At 38.9% G+C, this 22055-nt stretch overlaps 1 protein-coding gene across 1 annotated transcript in view; it reads left to right on the forward strand.

The window, feature by feature from the left end:
- LOC100561210 (cytosolic phospholipase A2 epsilon) overlaps positions 1 to 22055 on the forward strand; it is a 57331-nt gene that overhangs the window by 13177 nt on the left and 22099 nt on the right. Inside the window, exons 3-8 of the mRNA XM_016992252.2 lie at positions 3987 to 4059; positions 10414 to 10550; positions 16550 to 16681; positions 18212 to 18252; positions 19944 to 19986; positions 21771 to 21828. Coding sequence (XP_016847741.2) covers positions 3987 to 4059; positions 10414 to 10550; positions 16550 to 16681; positions 18212 to 18252; positions 19944 to 19986; positions 21771 to 21828 — 484 coding nt within the window. The remainder of the gene's footprint in view (positions 1 to 3986; positions 4060 to 10413; positions 10551 to 16549; positions 16682 to 18211; positions 18253 to 19943; positions 19987 to 21770; positions 21829 to 22055) is intronic.

Consider the following 22055-nt stretch of genomic DNA (forward strand, 5'->3'; position numbering starts at 1 on the left):
ATAAAGGAGGGAATATTTTATAAAACTTCTGCCAGATTTCTCTCTTCCTCCAAATGTTTATTTAAGCTCTGATCAATATTATAACATTTAAATAAAGAGTTTAAGAGAGTTCTAATTGCTCGCCATTGTGTCCATTTTCCTGTCAGATTCGGGATAAAAGGGGACATTTTTACTCCATGTTTTTGTCTGTTGCAGCAAATCAGTGTGGATTTACAGCTAGTGTCATGTAACCACCTCCCCCATTTTTTACTCGGGAAATCCCATGTTTTAAGTGCTGTGTAGATGAGCCCTCAGATAATCCAGTTCAAAACAGATAATGTGGATTATCTGTTTTGATGATCTGGATTATTTGGCAGTGTAGAAGGGGCCTAAGAGGCACAAGAGCTACAGAGGGAAGGAGAACTCACAGGCTTCATCATCCTACCCTCTTCCTTAAACTCAGGCAGAACTTTAACAATTTATTTTTATTTAACCTAATAAAAAGGGCAGAGGAAAATGTGGTATATAGAATCCAATGTAGCCCACCCATATTTAAAGAGCCAATATTGCTGTTGTACTGTCCGAATTCAATGGTACAGTAGTAACAGTGATACTCCAACATATACCTTTGCCTAGTGCACAGGGCATTAGAAGTTCCTTCTCCTGCCCCAGACATATGGCTGGGGCACAGGCCATTCTTTGGTATTTAATGGTTAAAAACCTGTTTTCTTCTGTAAAATCAGATTTCATTCTCTTTGTTCAAAAGCCAAGTCCAGCATCGGAGCCCTGGGTACCAAGATGATAGCAAATTAAAAGCTATCTTGGAAAAACAATACCTATATTCATGTGATGCTTTCAGTAAAATTGGAATTTTGTTCCCTACCACTTACAGCCCTTTCCATTGAATTAAACATGCTTTGCGGATGGGTGGGTTTCTCAGCCTTCTTGAACAATTTTTTTTTTTCAGAATTGTTAAAACATATTGAATAGGTAGCTTTGGGACATGTTTTGGTTTAAGGGCCTCATATATGTTAGGTGAGTGACCCATCTTGTGGAACTGTAATGAAGTTGCATGAGATAAAGACTATAATGTATTTTTGCCATTTAAATTATATACAGATTATAAATAATAATTACATTAATGTAAACATACCCCTTTGTGCACTCAGGACCCCACCCACAGGAAGTACAGATTGCAAGAAATAATATTGCAGTAATGATTAAGAAATATTATCAAATGTCTTAGTTACAGGAAATGATTAATGGCAGTGGTTCATTTCAACAGCATGACTAGATAGCTGCAGCAATTTTTAACCACTATAACAGGAAACCCCATCTTTTGTATATTCATTAAAAAGAGTACACTACTGTCATGTACTGTAGCCTATAAGGCCCTAAACGGTTCCGGCCCAGCTTACCTATCCAAACGTATCTCTACCTAAGAACCATCTTTGAGATTAAGGTCATCCGGGAAGGCCCTGCTCTCAGTCCCGCCTCCTTCGCACACGCGACTGGTGGGAATGAGAAATAGGGCTTTCTCAGTGGTGGCCCCTCAGCTATGGAACTTCCTCCCCAGTGACAGCCCCCTTCCTCCTAGCTTTTAGAAGAAAGATAAAATCTTGGCTGTGGGATCAGGCTTTTAGTGAATAGGGCAGTGCAACGACAGATCTGGAAAATATGGAATTGACTATGGGCAAAAATAATTGGATAGTTTCATCGGAACTACCCAAAACACACTTTCCTCTCTGTCATGGCAGAGGAAGTGTCTTGAGACACAAGCTGGCCCCTTGGAAGATTCAGATTACATAATTTTGTGATATTCATTGATTAATATTAGCTATTGAATTTAAACTATGAGTAGTATTAGATTATCATCTGTATGTAGGAAACAAATGAATATCATTTAAAGGATTTGATTTGTCCAATTTTCCACAATAAAAACTACTAATTATGATGTCAAAATTGATCATGAAAAAATATAATATGGACACAGGCTTATCTTTTTCAATTTTAAAATATATTTTCCTTATGGAGAAAACCATTAATAATGGTGATCTAGACTGGAGAGGGGAAGGTGCACCCACAAGTCCATGGTGGGCTTGGCCACCATGGATAAAACTTTTTGTCAGGACCCAGGCTGCAGAGCACCAATAACCTTACACAGAGGCCAGAATCTATCTAATATCTTTATTAAAGAATTATATAAAATCAATAAAAACAAGTGAAGAATATAGTTCAGAAGCAGACCTTTCAGATAAGGTCAAATATGGTCCAGAAATGTATTGTCCAATATAAGATATTAGAGTTCAAAGTTTTAATCCACTTGACCGAAACACACACTTTGCCAAGCAATAGTGTGGGGAAATAACAGAGTCTTTATGCAATAACAGAGTCCAATGGAGCTTGACAACAAAGGCTGGAATAAACTTGATTCTCGACTAGATCCTTGACTGGAGGCAAGATGAACATGAAGCATGAAACATAGTCCGTGGTAAAAACGTGAGACAAGGCAAGGCTTGAAACTTGATCCGGGAAGCAAGGAACTGGGATTACGAAGTCCACACACGATCTCTCTCCTCAAGCTGATCAATTGACTCCGCAAAGTTTCCCTTGCGACAAACACCTATATTGGGTCTCGTTTTCCCGCCAACAGAACTCTTTCCCTAGAGAACGAGAAGCGAAACCCAACTCTGTCCAGATGCATGACTCCTTAGAATTTCCCAAGGGAAGCAGACCTAATCAGCCATTTGTTTGGCAGCGATTCTCAGGCTTCTGCGATTAGCCTCCCTGACTCCCCTATCCTTAGTATAATTGTCCCTCCGGGAAAACGGGGGGGAGTTCTGCCCAAGGCCTGTTTGGCTGAATTCTTGAGGGCAAACGTCAACATCCTGCAGGTGGAGAGGCTCCGGCTCTGGCTGAACCGGCGAAAATCCCATGTTTTCCTCTTCGTCTGCCACAATAGTACTAGGAACAGGACTACAAGGCCCATGAGTCATCACACTTTTGCAGCTCCTTTTTTTGGGTGTGGAAAAGATTTACATCCCTATATTGGACATTTCCATCAATATGAGTAGGGAGTTGACTTGCCAACTCTGATTTTGAGAATTTAGAGTAGTGAGGAAGAGTAAATTTGGAAGGTAAAATAAGTGACAATGACTTTGATGAATCAAAAGTCTTCAGTGCAAGTAAGTAAAGTTTCCATTTGTGAAAGGTGACATTCAAATCCAACCTAGTGAAAATAAGTTACACAATCATATTTCATATTTTACTAAACACAAAAAAGAATTTCAATGAAAAATATAGTGTATTCTATATTGTCTTCATAGTTATTCACTTTGTACCTTTGCTTCACTGCACCTTGCTTCAAAAAGTTTGGCAGAAAATTATACACACATTATAACAATGCAAATGACTATATTCAGATCAAAACTATGCATAAACAAGCTTTAGTCAATAAGAAAATATATAAAACAAACATACAGTAGAGTCTCACTTATCCAACATTCGTTTATCCAACATTCTGGCTTATCCAACGCATTTTTGTAGACAATGTTTTCAATGCATCATGATATTTTGGTACTAAATTCGTAAATACAGTAATTACTACATAGCATTACCATGTATTGAACTACCTTTTCTGTCAAATTTGTTGTATAACATGATGTTTTGGTGCTTAATTTGTAAAATCATAACCTAATTTAATGTTTAATAGGCTTTTCCTTAATCCCTCCTTATTATCCAACATATTCGCTTATCCAACGTTCTGCCGGCCCGTTTATGTTGGATAAGTGAGACTCTAGTGTACTATTGATATCCTATTGATATTTTTCTCTCTGTGTCCCTCATTCACTTACTCTCTTTTTCTACTGTTCTCCACTGTCTAGTATGTTCCCCCACTTTCAATGTATCCTTATCTTTAAGAAATAAATAAAAACTATATTGCAAAAAAAAAAGAAAAGAAAGAAATTGATGTGCACAATGTCCTTCTATATATTGTTTTATTACAGATGGAAAATTTTCCTTGCCATGTTCTTACTGTAAGAATCATACGCATGAGGAATCTCCGCAAAGCTGATGTCTGTAAGTGCTCTTCTTTTTCCGTTTCCCATTATTTTTGAAATGAATGTATTATAAACACTATTGCTCATTAGGCATCTATAGCTTTGACCTGTTGATTAAATCATTGCTCAAAAACTATGTGTGTGTTACTATTCAAGTAAACTTTGCATCTTGGTAATTCAATCCTGAAAACGAGTGATAAAGAGAAAAACTTTAATTGTATGTCGTTGGTAAGAAGTTTCTGCATGTGAAGTGAAATCATTCAAGGTCATTTTGTGTTCAAAGTATACTATGATTTCTGTTGGACCCTCAGGATAAGAAATGTAAGAGATGAGGCTCCCCATAAAGGATACTGGTCACATTACAAATGGTTAGTTGGATCCTGTCCTACCCTACTCATAGCCTGTGGTTACCAGAACATAGCTCTCATTCTGATATATCAACTTCAAAAAATTAAAGTAGTAATTATGAGTTATACCTACTCCCCCCGCCCCCGGCTTCTCTGCATCTTATAGCTTGCATCACCAATGACACATATAACATTCAAATTGTACACATTCCTGGCAGCCAAAGAACTGGAAATCTATGTGGAAGAACAAATGTCAACCCTAAGTCTAAAGTTTAGGACAGGGGCCAGGTAAATGAACTGGGAGGACCGCATCCGGCCCATGGGTCTTAGTTTGAGGACCCCTGCCCTAACCCGTACAATATTTAATTACTTCCTGGGGTAAGAAGCAGCACCACTGTTGAGAAAACTGCCACAATTTGAGGGGTTTTAAATTTAGTAGGTATGAGTCTTAAGCACAGGATTCTGTTGCTTGTTTCTTTCCCAGGACATTGTTGCATGATTGCTACTCCTGCAGTGCGGCATAGTGGCAAGCTACTGTCATGATGATGAGTATCTTTGCACAACCACTGATGCCACATAATTGCACTGCTACAGCTGTGTTAAGCCACATTTCTGAGTGGGTGGCATAACTCTAGCTTTCAGCTGTGCTTGTTGTTATTCATTTACAGACACTTCGGAACTGCCTCATGAAATTGCAAAGCAAATGGTAAAAAAAAAATATAGAGAATGGGGATTGTGACAGATGCTGCCACAGAAGTGCCCAATTCACCACACAAGTCCTGGGATGGTTGTACGATCAGGGGTACTGATAGGCTATTGCCACTGGCAATAGTATTATGAGTTGCACACTGGTAGTCCAACAATATCTGGACAGCCACATTTTACCACTCTCCCATTCAAGAAATGCCCAGGAAGTTTTGGCATCTGGCCATATTTTCTATAGTGTTGCTCTTGCCCAATACTGAAAGGAAGTATGCAACATGGTCTGTCACTGTTTGAAAAACAGAAATAACGATATTCCAAAAATTTGATTAACATATGAGAACATACTTTCCCTGCCCCAAACTGAAGTTGCAGTAGGAATGAGTAGGAGAGGCTCATTAATGCTAACTATAAAGCATTAACATTTGCAATTATTTTTCGAAGATTTGTTTTGAGTTTGGTCCCTACAGCTACAAAACATGTAAAATCTAAGTAGCTTGGCAGAAGATTTTAGTAAGCTAAGGTTATCAACCATGAGATAATTGTTAATCATAGCAGTATTCTGCCAAATTATTATACCAAAAATGACTTAATGTGTATAGCAAAGGCAGTATATATTATTGTGTAGAAGATGAATGCAGAGTTGTGTGCAGGGGTAGGATATAACTTGAAACTGTAACATGCTACACTGCTTTTACATTTTTTTCAAGTTTGTAAGGTACCTCAGGAGCCTCCAAGGGAACATGTGCATGGGATGGTGTGATACAACCATAAAAAAGGTTGTGCAAACAGGTTGTACAGGTGTATTGAGATAATGCAAAGTTGGATTGCATACACCTACATACATTCTTATTGAATTATTGAAGCAGAACAATTTCTAAAAACAAGAAGTCACGTTTTAATTGTAGATGGAAATGAGTTCCTTTAGTTTAGCAGCCGGATGACTTTACCCATATCCTTTTCTAACCACCAGTTAACCTAGCAGATGCACTATGTGGAATCAAGACACAATCAAATTCTTTGGGGGTTTGTTATGAAACCCCAACCATCATCAGCCATCATCAGCCTTGTTCGTTAGGGCAGATAGGAATTGGAAGCCAATAATGTCTGGAGGGCAGCACATATGTCTCACCTCTGACTACAAGTGTGTTTAAAGTTGTGTTATAAGGTAAAGGTAAAGATAAAGGTTTTTGCCTGACATTAAGTCTAGTCGTGTCTGACTCTGGGGATTGGTATATGTCTTCTTTTCTAAGCCAAAGATCTGGCATTGTCCGTAGACTCCTCCAAGGTCATGTGGCCGGCATGATTGCATAAAGTGCTGTTACCTTCCTACCGGAGTGGTACCTATTGATCTACTCACATTTGCATGTTTTCGAACTGCTAGGTTGGCAGGAGCTAGGGCTACCCGTGGGTGAGTCTCCATAGGCTCACTACCCCATTAGACCCAGGACTTTCAGGAAGGGCTGGATCTAAAGGAGTATCTAATCAATTCAGAACAAACAAATAAATTAATTCTGAATTAATTCATTTTTACTGGAGGAGGCTTTGTTTGGATGCTGTCAGTAAAAACCAAGACAGGTCCTGGTTTTTGGGACTGTCTGGATGGGCCCTAGCTGTTTCCGTATTAATATATTGGTGAAGTCAATTTGGATTTTATTTTGAAATTTACTTTGAAAGGTGCTGAATCCCATTTGCTGGATAGGGTCAATCACTTAGCTTCTTTAAATTTTGGGCTAAAATGTTCAGTCACAACGCCTTTATATTTTAGCCTAAAACCTGGAACAAATTAACTATTCAGATAGCATGGAAGCCACAAGCTGCTACTGTCCTGAATTGATGACAAGGATTGCCTTCTTCCTGATTCTGCTAATGGAAACAATTCCATCAGTGAATATAACAACTTGGTATCCTTTGGATTCTGACTAATGTTCTAACAAACTATAGAATGTGGACAGGGCCGGCCGGAGATAATTTTTAATGGGAAGCGGGGGTGCTGAAAAGCGCCCCCGCCACCGGCCCCGCCTCCCGCGCCCTGGCCCCGCCTCCCACGCTGCGTGGGAGGCGGGGCCATGGCGATTAGTGAGGGGGCGGGGCCACAGTTGGCCCCGCCCCCGCCCAGCGTGCCCTGGCCCCGCCTCCCACGCATTGCGGCCTGGAGGGACCTCCGCTGCTTTCTGGCCTTCTAGGAAGGCCAGACGGGCGAGCGGGAGTAGCGTGGGAGGCGGAGCCAGCTCTGACGCCGCTCCCCCCCCCGCCCAGCGTGCCTTGGCCCTGCCTCCCACGCAGCGTGGGAGGCGGGGCCAAGGCACGCTGGGCGGGGGGGGGGAGCGGCGTCAGAGCTGGCCCCGCCTCCCACGCTACTCCCGCTCGCCCGTCTGGCCTTTTCAAGCAGGCCAGACGGGCCAGGGCGCACTGGGCGGGAGGCGGGGCACCGTCAGGGCGGTGCCCCGCCTCCCGCCCAGCCTGACGGCGCCCCCCCGGGCCTGCGCCCGAGGCGGCGGCGTCAGCTGCCGCATGAGTGGGGCCGGCCCTGAATGTGGATGTGGCCCAAGAATGAAAGAGGATGGCTAAAATATCTATTGCATTTCAATAATAAACATGACCAGCCATCTTAAACTGTAAAAATAATAATAATCAAAAATATTTGTTTGGAAATGCTGTTGGAATGATATCTAAAAAATTGGCAGTTTTGCAAAAGGGAAAGGATGGGTAATAAGTATATCTGTCTTCACTCTATCAAAATAGGTTATATAAGGTTGGAGTTGTATAGCTGGTTGGTTGATTAGCATACCTTTTGGTCTGGGGTGTTCCATAATTAATGGCATTATCTCTGTGACTGATGTTTAAACTTCTTTGTATTAATGTTAGGGTGGATCCAATTGTATTGTCATTCATCTGCTTGTAGACAAACTCTGTTCCACATTTTATGATGACTTAAGTACAATAATTGGACCTGCAAGATTTCAACCAGAACGATGAATGCTGGTTCACTATTTTATTCTGGCTGTTGATAGAAATGTCTGAAGCTTTCTGGATAAAATCTCCCTTTTATCCCCTCAAACAATGCTTCACTGTATCTTATCTATAGATGGAAAGATAGAGCAGATACAGTACTACTGAGAAATGTATCACGTTGTGGTGGTTTGTATGTTGGACAAGGATTCTGGGGACCAGTACTCAAATTCCTATTTCACCATAGAAATCCACTTGGTGATGTCAAGTATGCTTGAATTCCTGCATGATCATGGAAACCCTGGGTGGCCTTAGTCATGTCACACCTCTTAGCCTCAGAGGAAGGCAATAGTAAACCCCTATGAACAAACCTTGGTAGGTTCTGTTTAGGAGCTCATGTGTGAGAAACAACTCAAAGGCACGCAGCAATAATGGTTAATGTAATATCTATACAGCTGTTTCTGGTACAAAAAATGCTATACTTGAGAACTTGTTCTGTACAAAATATACACGTGGTTGCACGAAGAATACTAAATAGGAGGAAATTTAACCTCTCTTTCCTTGCTGCAGTCCTGGTAAAAATCAGAAGCTAATATTTGCACTGGGGATAAAGATCCCATTGGTACCAATGCAGGTTTTTAGCTTAATGCAAATTCTATCTTGAGGACTTTCATAAGATCACAGGAGGGACCACAGGGGTTACATTCATTGTACAATTGCATTGTATCTTTACTGTACAATTGTCTTGTGTCTAGATGGAGATTTCAAAGTCTTGGATATGGGTAATGCAGAATAGATGTTGGGTGTGTTATCATAGGAATCTATATTTAATAGAAATATTTTATATGCTTCTGTTTTCCTAAGCAATTGACATGCACCTGACTCCTAATTTATGACTCAAAAGAGTCAATCCTAGGAAATAATCACACTACACCATTAAAGCACTGCCATTCTACTTTAAATTCTATGGCTACCTTCTATGAACCCACATGGGCTTAAGATCTATGTCTCAAGTATGGCTGGCAGGGACGAGAGAGAGGGCCTTCTCATTGGTTGCCTCCCTGGCTTTGGAATGCTCTCCCAAGGAAGATCAGGCTAGCCCCTACCCTCCAGACCTTCTGCACACAAATAAAAACAAGGCTTTTCCTACAAGCCTTCAACCAGGTTTAGATTCTGTAGTAATTACATATGAGGGCCCTCAGATTTTTTATTAAGCACTTTACAATTCCAAGATCGGATAATACTGTTTTATCTACAGCAATTGCTGTATTTTATTGTTTTACCAGGGGGTACTGTGAATTTATGATGTTATACTGACTGTTTATTGTCTGCTATATCTTGAGTGTTCTGTGAGCCACCCTGATTCCCTATGGAAGATGGTAGCAGGATATAAATAAAGATGATGATGATGATGATTATATTGTATGACACAGCAAACAAGATAGATATGCTGGATTTCGTATCACAAAATCGCAAGTCGAACACTTCCCAAGTGTCTAGGACTGTGTGATGTATTTTCGGATAATGCACGCAGATCCCAGCAGGGTGGCCTTTTGCAGTTGGCAGATCATAATTTTGTCAATGTCTATTGTTTCCAAACGCCGGCTGAGATCTTTTGGCATGGCACCCAATGTTGTTGTTGTTGTTGTTGTTTTTATTATTATTATTATTATTATTATTATTATTATTATTATTATTATTGATTCAAAGACAGAGAATGACACAGCAAATGAGATATATATGTTGGATTTTGTATTATTATTATAATTATTATTATTATTATTACTACTTTCTCTGGAATTATGGGATTTACAATTTAAAATCCTGAGACAGAGAGATTCTGGATCACACTAAACTACAAACACCAGAATTCCACAAGAATTAGCCATAGGACTTAAAGTGGAATAGTGGTGCTTTAACAGAGTAGTGTGATGATCTCCTTAGTTTGGTCATGTCCCATTGAGGACCTCATCAGATGCAGAGAGAGGAGCGTCTTCTTCGCGCTTCTCTCTGCTGCTGGCACAAAGTCCCATGGAGCCTATTACATGATGCTGGGTTACTTCTGATGGGACTCCATGGGGCTCCATGCCAGCAGTATTGAAGAAGAGCCAAAGAGGAAGTGGGGACAGACAGGGAAATGGCAAGGAAAGGCAGAGGACAGACCTTGACAGGAGGGATCAGAGTCTGACAGTTCTCTCCACTGTTCCACGATTTCCCCCGCTGTCCCCCACTTTATTTCTGCCTGTCTGATAAGGTCCTAAGACAATATTATCATCTTCCTGGAACCATAATACCCTCCCAATTATTCTTAAAAGGTCTGGCTCAAAACCCAAGTAACATTAGTCTGTTCTTTAATCTGCTTTTTCACACAGTAAGTCAATCTGACTGTTATGTGACTCTCTGGCTGCCAAGTGCTACATGTGAAAAGCTGCGGACCAAAACTATTAATAACTGCAAGAATCCTGTTTGGAACGAAGTGTTTTACTACAGGATTCAGAGACAAGTGAAGGTAAGACACTGAGAAATCTCTCTTTTGAATTTTTACTGGAACAGTATTATTATTATTATTATTATTATTATTATTATTATTATTATTATTATTATTATTATTGACACAGCAAACAAGATAGACATGCTGGATTTCACATCACAAAATCACAAGTTGAACACTTCCCAAGTGTCTAGGACTGTGTGATGTATTTTCGGATGATGTGCACAGATCCCAGCAGGGTGGCCTTTTGCAGTTGGCAGATGGTAATTTTGTCAATGTCTATTGTTTCCAAATGCCGGCTGGGATCTTTTGGCACGGCACCCAATGTGCCCATCACCACCGGGACCACCTGCACTGGTTTCTGCCAGTCTTTGAAGTTCAATCTTGAGGTCCTGATAGTGGCTGATGATGATAATAATAATAATAATAATAATAATAATAATAATAATAATAATAATATTCTGACTCAAGGTATCTTATACTGATATTATTAGGAACCAAGGTAGCTTATACAAATATATACAAAGACAAAAATCTCTAGTTAAAATAAAAATAAACTCTCTGCAAATTTCGAAGTTTTGAGAGCACATTAAAAAGAAAAAATACAAGTTGGTGAAACAGCACAACTTTAAAATCCCATTGCATACATTTCTAAAAGCTTCATCTAAATGTTTTCATTTAGAATTGTAGAATCATAAAGGCAATTATCACAAAGAATATTCTAATTAATTTCTTTCTCCTCTGAGCCAATACAAGTCACATCTTCACCATCTAAATGTCCTCTTCCCTTCCCAACAGAGCCTTTCCAATGTCAATAGCAGTTGAGGGGTGGAGAAAGACACAGACCTCTATAGGAAAATGATAAACTTTACTGACTTGATATAGGATTTTGGTCCATTGCCATTAAAAAGAAGTGTTATATTTCAGGAGAACACATGCTTTGCAGGGTTTCATAGCACTAACCCAAAACTTAATAAAGTCAGCTCAGAAATATTCAGAAGACACTTGATATTTTAGTGACCTGAACTGTGGCCATGTTTTCATGACAGAAGTTGATTGAGGAGCTAGCCAACTCCTTAGCCCAAGTCCTCACTACTACCAATATCAGAAAGGACTTCCAGAGTGTCGACACTGACAACAAGCCCACAGAGTGCAATTTTTGTGGCCATATTTCGGCATGCCAATGTCTGTGAAAGAAAAAAACAAAATCAACCACTCCTATGAGAACCGAGGACATATTGAGGGCAATCTTGAGCTTCAGCTTGTTATTCCAAAATGAGATCCTAATGAAACAGGCCTGACACACCCCTAAATCATCCTTAATTCACTGAATATTTCTGATCCTGTGATGGGGATTGGTAACCCCCACCATAGCAATGTACAGGCGCCTCATTAAAATCCTGAACAACACGTTTCTGGAACAATTTCAACATGGTCTTCCCACACTCCCAAAACTCTGACAACCTGTCCCTCAAGTTCTTGAGCTTCTTGGGAGGCAGTCTGGCATACTGCATAATTGTATCTAACTCAGAGACAAGGCCCTTCTATTTTAGCTTGTACTTATGGCATGCCAACTCTCCCACTAAGGAAAAGAGAGCATTCATCAAAAAGTTGCTCTGCCTCTTACCAAGAAACAAAATATTATCAAATGAATGGACAACTCCTGTAAATCCCACCCCAACCTTGAAGGCCCATGTCAAAAACATGCTGAAGTTCTCAAAAGAACTGCATGGGATTAATACTGAATCTTCACTGTCCTATATCCCAGGATTTGATCCCAGATTATGTTCTAATCTCAGATTATCTGGAAGTGTATATTCATATAACCCAGTTCAAAGCAGATAATCTGGGACTAGACCCTGGGATATAGAGTAGATCCAGCATGAGTATCCCATAAGTGGAAATTCTGCCCATGTAAAGAAAGAAATGTGTGATTTTCAAATTGTCACACGAATACAAAACCAAGGTGTGTGGGACAGGGAAGCAAATCATTCCTCCAGTCCTCCAATTTGAAGGTGAAAATGGATGCACCTATCTGTTTAAAGAATACGTGTTGCACAGATAAGTGAACTTGGATTCAAGTACAATGCTGGTGAATGTGCAGATTCATTTACAAGACGCGCTTGCCTGAATTGAATTGTAGGAACATTGCACTATGAATGCTGCAATCTCATTATAATTTAAAACATCATAAAACACTCTGATCATAAGCCTAGGATAGAGAAGAGAATAAATGTGATGTGGCAGCTATAATCACAGGCATGAAAGCATCTTGGGTCATGTATTGTGACATAAGCATTCACAGTCAAGTGTTGTCTTCGTGATCTGATAAGTTATTGCATACAAAACCCCATGCAGCTAAAAATCTTTATCTGCCACAAGAGTCATGACTGGTTTTTTGCAACAGATTAACGACGTAGTTACCTGTTCTTCAATAAACATGTTGTATATATATTTAAAACCTAAATCATTCCTTTGTAATGTAGCCAGTGCTTTACTACCAAACTCATCACTGTATTGCTCACAGTGTTGATACAAACACATGACAACTTATTGTAACACGAGTATCCTGTGTTCTTGCAAGCATTGAAAACATTACTATAGCTAAACTAATGTATATTTTGAGCTCAGAAAACGTACCTTTTTGGACAGCAGCTTCCAACCCCCCCCCCCTTGCCAGCTTGGCCAAAAAAGGTACCTCCACCACCACCCCTCCACAGTTCTGAATATATTTGACTTTCATTAATACAGATGTCACACAGCAAAATGTCTGCAATGTACTCATGGAGTCCATACTAGTGAGTAAACACATTAAGTTGCAACTAAAGTGACTGGGGCCCCACCTACACTGATATATAATGCAGTTTCAAACTGTATTATATGGTCATTGGTCAGTAGACTCATATAATGCAGTTTAACTGCATTGAATTGCATTATATGAGTCTGCATTGGCCATATAATGCAATTTCAAATTGCATTATATGACAGTGTAAATGGCTGGATCCAGGTTGAGGCACACACAACTGGGCTAGAGGAGATGGACTTCTCTGTCTGCCCAAGATGGCCAACCATTAGTAACATGCTGCTCTTATCTTTGCAGGATTTAGTAAGAGCTTGCTGCTCTTATCTTTGCAGGATTTAGTATTATCTTTAAGAATAAAAAGATACAAAAAGATTTCACAAGGGCAGAAACACAAGCCCCATCTACACTGGCTATTTAATGCAATTCGAATTCCCACAAAAGTGTGTGAAAGAAAGCTCTAAATGTGCATCAGGTCTTAAACTGTTACCACGATTCCCTATGTAATCATATGCACAGCAAAACCACTTTCCTCAATACTGATTTGAAACCCCATTAAATGGTAAGTGTAGAGGGCCCCAAAGTCTCCTAGGTAACACCCCAGGGAAAACTACATTTCTCACTGCAAAGCTAAGGAATCACAAGGGTTAAATAAGGTTGGCTAAATGAAACTTTTCCAAACAATGAGAAAGATTTTATAACAACATTATCCAAAGACCTTTGACAGTCCATGCTGCATGGAGATGGAGAAATCCTCAGCTGATTTGTTATTTGAGTGAGTGTAAATTTACATCAAAATGCAGTCTGCACTGACAAAGTACTTGAAAGTGAGACTAAGGACCACATCACATTGATAAGGGCAGTGAGGGGATTTGCCAGCCTCTGAGACAAATCCGCAGGGCTGCAAAGCAATTTTGTTGCCCCCTGCCCAGCATTGCCCACAGCAATGCTGTGGGGAAGCATTGCTACACGGCTTCTCCCCGCACTGACCCCATTGCTTCCTATAGAACTCAGGAAGCCTCCTGTGTTCTCGGTGGAGTGTCGTAGGATGCTTGCACCACAGTTGATCTATGGAGCCCCGCCAGAACTGAGTGTGCATCGTGTGCTGGGTGGCATAGGGCTGCATAGATCAACTTTACTGCAAGTGTTCTACAATGCTTGCAAAAAGCCATGTGATGAAGTGGTAAATCAAACTTAGAAAAGAAAGAAATGAATAGCTCAGTGCTCAAAAATGGGAGGTCTTAACTAATGACTTCATCACAAAGGCCCATGGATTTGCCATGCATCGCAGCAAATCCATGGGCTCCTTGTAAGGGTAGGAAAACCCCTCACTCCACTTTACACGACTTTCCTTGACCCCCATCCCATGGGGGTAAGTGTCGCTGTTCGGCTTCCCTTCCATTGCTTATACAGCAACACAGGAAGGCTCCCATGCCATCAACACAGTATACACTGCTTGCTCTTCTTTTTCATGCCCATCTTGCTCACAGTTGAAAAATGCATAATATAAACCTGAGCAATACAAGACAATTGTCAAGATCTAACTAGAACACTAGTAAAGAAACCATGCATAGAGAAGCAATTCCACTAGGTGGAGGTATTTCACTATACCATACCCTGTTTCACAAAAACATTAAGAATAACCCTCCTTGCTTATATGATACCAGGTCAGGTTTTATGTTCTAGTATATAAGGCCTCCCAAAATGTAGGTGATTCTCTTGTTTGTTGTTGCCCCCCTCTCCTCCCCTCCCTCCCTCCCTCTCTCCTTCTCTCCTTCCCCATTCCCCAATAATAAGACTCAAGCTTACTCACAAATTATTAAATGTAGTATGGATTTAATCCTATACAAACACATAAGTAAAGTATAAGTAATATGAAAGTTATTTCCAAAACAATCCATAGACGTTAAAAACATTTAAATTTTATTAAAAGACATAAACACCATTAAAAAAACCCTCATTGTCAATTCTGTATCAGAATCCTATGAACAATCCTTTGGAGAGTTGACCCACTGAGGGCCCTACTAGACAGACCCAAAATGCAAGACCTGTCCACATGACAACTCAGGTAAAAGCAAATTAATGAGGAGTAAACTGGGACTTTGCAGTTTACTCTGCATTAAGTTGACACCTGGAAAGATCTGGACCTTAAACTAGTGTCTGGATCTTTGCCGGTTCCGGGCCTATGGGGATTGACTTCCAGGAATGCTTTCTTTGGTTGACTCAGGATGGCATCTAGCCTCCCTGCCAGGGATAGCCCGGGGTTTGTGTTGGGGGTGGGGACAGAAATCCGGGAGGAAGTGGATCTGGAAGGGCTCTAAGTCAATGGTTGAATAGTGAGGCAACACATTGCCAAATCTAACTGATTTAGTGGGACTATATTATTTAGGTCTAATAGTAGGATTATTGGCTACAGTATTATATTATGCTTGGGGATTATGTTTTCCTATTTTCCTCCAATTGGGTAAGTATTTTTGTTAAGTGGCATATAAATGTATACAATTAGTGAAACAAGTAAATAAACATTGTTGAATCATCAGCAGTAGGCCCTTGTGATCTTCTGGGGCTTGGCTACAGGAATGCCAAATTCCACGGATGCTCAGACCCGTTATATACAATTGTATAGTAGAGTGTTGTCCCTTATGAAAAATGGCAAATCAAGGTTTGCCTTTTGGAATTTTTTAAATAAAAAATTCAAGCTGTGGATGATAGACTCTGTGGATACGGAATGAGAGGATGTAAAGGACCAGCTACATATCCTATTTAAAAGGTTAATTTTTCCCATGTAATAATTCCACAAATTTAAAAACTTTCTTATTATCATTATTTCTTTCCACAGAAATATCCCAACTAAATCACAGATCTTATGTAGCATTTAATGTCCTCTGTGGTTTTTACTCCTACTTCCTTTCTCACCCCGAGTTTTAACCTAGTGTTCATGTGGCCCGCCCTTGGTTTTATTGTTCTTTTGATCTTGTTTAATGTAGTGTATATTTTCTTTTATTGTGTTGTTTAATGTGCTATGATTTGTTGTTCTATTATATTTTGTTATATTGTATTGTTTTGGGCATGGCCCCATGTAAGCCGCCCCGAGTCCCCGTTGGGGAGATGGTGGCGGGGTATAAATAAATATTATTATTATTATTATTATTATTATTATTATTATTATTATTATTATTATTACTATTATTATTAATATATTTCTTGTCCCACACAGAATGTGCTAGAGCTGGCTGTTTATGATGAGGATGCCATCAGTGAGGATGACCACCTCTTCACTTTACGCTTTGATGTTGGTCGGCTTCCAGTTGATGAAAGAGTTCTCATGTATTTTAAATCTGATGAAAAGGTAAGATCTGAAACATACATTAAAGTGGTTTCTCAACACAGTATATTTTAACCAGGCCTTAACAGCTTGCGGTGTTTCAAGGTGAAGGTGGACACATCCTATCAACAGTATGGTGAACCAGAATTTGACAGGCTCACTTACTTGACTGTGGATGCAAAAATAATCTATGTATTTGTGGAGGTGGGGGTGTGATACTACTCGTACATGTCAGATTTCTAAAAGATAAAGAAGGATAATATGTCACAACAAAGCCAATTAGTCCAAGATGAAGAAGGGGAGGATATAAAATGAGGGCATTGCCCTTCAGAATAGTAATCCTGCCTCCCTGTGAAATTCTCCTGCAGTCCTTGAATTGCTAGCATTGCAATAACTTAAAGTTAAACATTTTATGCAGCCAAAGAAAAGGGACAGGATACATGACCAAGGACATGCAAATACAGCAAATGTCAGAATATTAGAGCTAAACAGTTTTCAGTGTCTTAGGGTTTGTTTATATGAGCCCCAAATTCCAGAATCTCCTGAATGAATTGCTGGCTGTCTTCTTGACACACAGGAATCTTTCATGCATATATCATTGTTTTACAGTTTAAATTGATTTTTCCCAGTAATAGCAAAATTGGAGGGATAATCTGGAGTCCTCTGAAAACTCTATATCCCAGGGCTTTGGGACAGCAGGATTTGGGCTAAACTAAAATTTAATAGGGGGAATTCTTAGGTCCCATCTACACTGTCGTATAAAATCCAGATTATCTGTTTTGCCATATAGTCTAGTTCAAAGCAGATAATCTCGATTTTATATAGCAATGTAGATGAGGCCTCGTATAATCCAGTGCAAAGACGATATCTGCTTTAATAATTTGGGTTATATGGCAGTGTAGATCCAGCCTCATATATAAAATCCATATTATCTGCTTTGACCTGGATTACATCACAGTGTAAATCCAGACCCCTTCTACACTGCCATATAATCCAAATTATCAAAACAGATAATCCAGATTATCTGCTTTAAACTGGATTATATGAGTGTACACTGCCATAAAACAGATACGGAAATCTGGATTTTATATGGCAGTATACAAGGGGCCTAAATGATATTTTATAGAGCTTCCTTTTAAGTAACAGATGAGTGAAAGTTATAGGATGAGACTATCAGGAATGTTATCATCGTAATACTTAAGGCATAATCCAAATGTTGGTCTCAACAAGAATAGATGTGCTGAGTAAATAGAGAATTTTTTGGTTGGCTGACTCGGTACATTTACTCTAGCCGGAAGTAGCAATTACATTTAGGTCCTAATTTGTTTTTAGCAATAAAGTTAGAATAATTGATGTAAATGAAGATATGTTGGATATATAAATAAAAATACTAATTGTCATTCATAAATTCTGAGGCTGTTTGATTTGTTTGCTTGAAAAATGTCATGGTCACTGTAATCTGTAACAACATTACAATGAGATATTATTTTATTTCTGAACAAAGAAAAATTATGCTTTTAAATGGTTTCCCCTTGTCTTTGTTTTCTTGGGTAGGCTCAAGAAGAACTGGAAGTTGAATTTTTAGTGGAACCTGCGTAAGCATTTTAAATTCTTTGCCTTTTTATACTGCTTAAACATTTTAAATGAAGAACATAAGATTTTTCTTTCAAGCCAATTAATTATATTTTGAAATGGAAAATAAAGTATTTGATAAATCAGCAAGAGTTATTAGAATGTCTGACATCAGTGGAAATACAAGGATTAACATGCCAATAAAATGTGGGTAGGCAGGCATAGAGCTTTGTACAATGTGTGACCTTGCCCTAATTACATGATAGGGTCATCTTAGGCTTGCCATAAGTCAGAAACAACAACACAACCACAATTCCTTATCCTTATTGTGCAGCCACCTACTGAAGTTAACTGTATTTGAGTTTAACATAACATTGCATTACTTGGATGAGAGAATACCTACAAATCTCAAATGAATCCCTTTAAGTACTGTGTGAGAAGAAAAGTGGAACATACAAACAGGATTGTTTAAAAGCATTATTTAAATATAATGAATGTTTTAAATCACTTTAAAATGACTCTAAATTGCTTTAAGGCACTGAATTGTTTAATATGCCTTACACTTCAAATGCATTCCTTCAGTCATGGCAATACATAGTTGGAGAACTCAGAAGTGAACCTTCTCTGCTATGGCTCTCCAGTTATGAAGTACTCTCCCCTTGGAGACTAGATTGGCATCAGTATAGTTGCCATTCTGGCACCAAGTGAAAATTACTATTGACTTTGATCTCAGCAATGTTACCATCTTTGTGTGATGGATAGTCATATCCGGTTCCAATAAGCAGATGACTGATGATGAAAACTTGCTTAAAGAACATATTTTGCAACATTGAGATTATGTATCAAAACTGTACTGGCAAATAGTTGAATATAAACCACTTGTCCTAGGATATGTACTGTGTGAGCTTCATCTATATTATGGGAATAGTGTAGCTGGTCCTCCCCTGAAACTCTATCTCACACTACTGCAGTACTGAAGCAATGTACAATCAGCCCTCCTTATTCGCTGAGGTTCGTGGCACAAGTCTCCTATGAAACTGAAAAACCATGAATAAAGAAATTGCTATTTCTTTACCTGAGAGAAAATCTTTCTAGGAATTTCTAGATATTTCAGCCCAGCACTATGGTCAATGTCTGTTGGAAGCTGACCATAGACTTGCATTGGAAGATCTAGAGATTCCTGGAGAGGTATTCTATTTGTAAAACTCTAGATCTCTCAGCATGACGACACAAAGTTGACCATAGGATCACACTGAAAGACTTGGAGATTCCTACAGATAATATTTTTAACCAAAATCTGTGAATAATCAAATCCCACTGCAAATGTGGAGGGATTTCTGCACAAGAGAAGGGCTGGGGCAATATGACAAAAATTATGGTATTGCCATATGGTATTGCAAAGCAGGACCAGTACTGAGTTTCTGTTTGGTTCTGACGTTACCATCTGATTGTAAAATGTTGCTTCCTACATTACTAGAACAGTGTGGGATGGAGCCATGGGAAGTGACAGCCATCATAATTAAAAAAAATTTTTTTTAGATTAAATGGTGTTACAAATTTAGAAGACATGGCTCAGATAGTTAACTGACATTTCTCTAGAGAGGAAAAAAAATCTCCTTTTTGGGATAAGAATGAAAGGAAACTTTCATTTTCCCCATAGAACTGATATTTTTCTTTTTGAGAATAAATATATGTGTCTATTTTTACTTCCTAGAATGGGTCCTCCTGAAACCATACTTACGAATGGAGTTCTAGTGGTAATTCTAATTTATTTATTTGATATTTCCGTGGTTTCTTAATACTAACAAGACAGCAATAGTTTAAGAAAGTGCAGTAGAGTCATGCTTATCCAACCTCCACTTATCCAACGTTCTGTATTATCCAACACAGTCGGCCTGTTAGTAGTCAATGTTTTTGTAGTCAATGTTTTCAATATATTGTGATATTTTGGTGCTAAATTCATAAATACAGTAATTACTACATTACGTTACCATGTATTTAACTACTTTTTCTGTTGATTTGTTGTAAAACATGTTGTTTTGGTGCTTAATTTGTAAAATTATAATGTGATTTAATGTTTAATAGACTTTTCCTTCATCCCTCCTTATTATCCAACATTTTCACTTATCCAACATTTTGCTGGCCTGTTTATGTTGGATAAGACTCTACTGTATGTTATTAGTACTATGTAGCCAGCATAGTGCTGTTGTTTCTCTGTAAGGCTTGGTCTACACTGTCATATAATCCAGATTATCTGCTTTGAACTGCACTATATGAGTCTACACTGCCATATAATCCAGTTCAAAGCAGATACTCTGGATGTTATATGGTAGTGTAGGTGGGGCTGTACAAAGATTCTGGTAAACCAGGGATTTGAATTCCAACTTGGCCACAGAAACCCAGATGACCTTGGGTAAATCATACACTTTTAGCCTAAGTGGAAGGCAATGCAAACCCACTTTGAACAAATCTTGCCAAGCAAATCCCATGATAGGTTCACTTTAGGGTTATCATAAGTCAAAAACAACTTGAAGGCACCTCATTCTCTCTCAATCAATCAATTAAACTTCAAGTTCATTCTCTTCCTTATGTAATGTTGCCTGGACTGTATTTCTGATATTAGCTAATAGTGATACTTAGATTGAAATATATTTCAGGTTTACCAGATTTACACTGGTATTTATAAATCCTTTAATAGAAAAGTAGGGCTGTTTGGAAGCAATAATTAGGAACTAACAGTATGCATATGCACAGTTACAATTTATTAACTATAGATTCAGCAAGGAAGAAAACAGCTGATAGTTGCTCCTCTCTGGGATGAATTAGTTGACTTTCTTCATACAAAGCATACACCCTCCCACTCTTTCATTTATATAGTCAATCAGTGTAGGAAATGAAACTTATTCCATGGGAATGGGGTTGCTGATGATTCAGGCTGACCTCTGAAAATGATCCTATATTTCAAAGTCTGAGTAATTTTTGACCATATATAGGCCCCATGGCAGTTGTAACTCCCGGAGATCAGTATTTCAGGTTTTAAAAGAAATTGCCACCTAGACAATTAAAAGAATGTCCCACCTAGGGATTTAAAAGAATCTCCCACCTAAGGATTGTTTGGGGTTATTTTTATCCCCCACAGTCACTTTTGTTAATCTTCTTAGGTAAAAAAAGGACCCTCTTGGGCCTAAAATGGACTGAAGAGTATAGCAAAAATGCCCCTATACCCTCAGAATGTATTTAAAGATATTTGGGACAAGAAAGCCTTTCTAATGTTTTTACAGGATAGTGCCATGGAGGAGCTTCCCTCAAAGTTGTCTTAATATGGCCACCCACCCAGCCTCTTAGAGTTGCCCATCTCTGCCCATTTTGATAACATCTGCTCCTAATATCTATGTTTCCCAGAAGTACATTTCACCACAACCATTAGTCCTTCAAAAGATTAGCTTCCTCCTTACATCATTCAAAATAATTTAACAAAAACAGCCCAAGATACAGAATGATGGGACCTTTATTTATATTGTGTTGCTTATTTCTACTACAGTGTCGTGAGGTTTGCAAACTGGAAGCTGCAGTGGATCAAAAGAAAAGGCACAGATCAAGTGAGTTTACATTGAGGCATAATATAATAATTTCATTTCTATATTTATTATAAGGAACAAATACAAATCTAGAAATATAATATATGCAATTTGTGTTATTACCTACCTCGATTAGGTAATGCTGCATTTGTCCTGGGGGGCACTCAGGGGTGGTAAGCAGAAGGGAAAAGCCTGGGATTCTCTATGGTCAATACGATACACAGATTCATGAGTACAATTCCTAACAA

Source organism: Anolis carolinensis, chromosome 1 (assembly GCF_035594765.1).
Source record: "Anolis carolinensis isolate JA03-04 chromosome 1, rAnoCar3.1.pri, whole genome shotgun sequence".
Classification (NCBI taxonomy): Eukaryota; Metazoa; Chordata; class Lepidosauria; order Squamata; family Dactyloidae; genus Anolis; species Anolis carolinensis.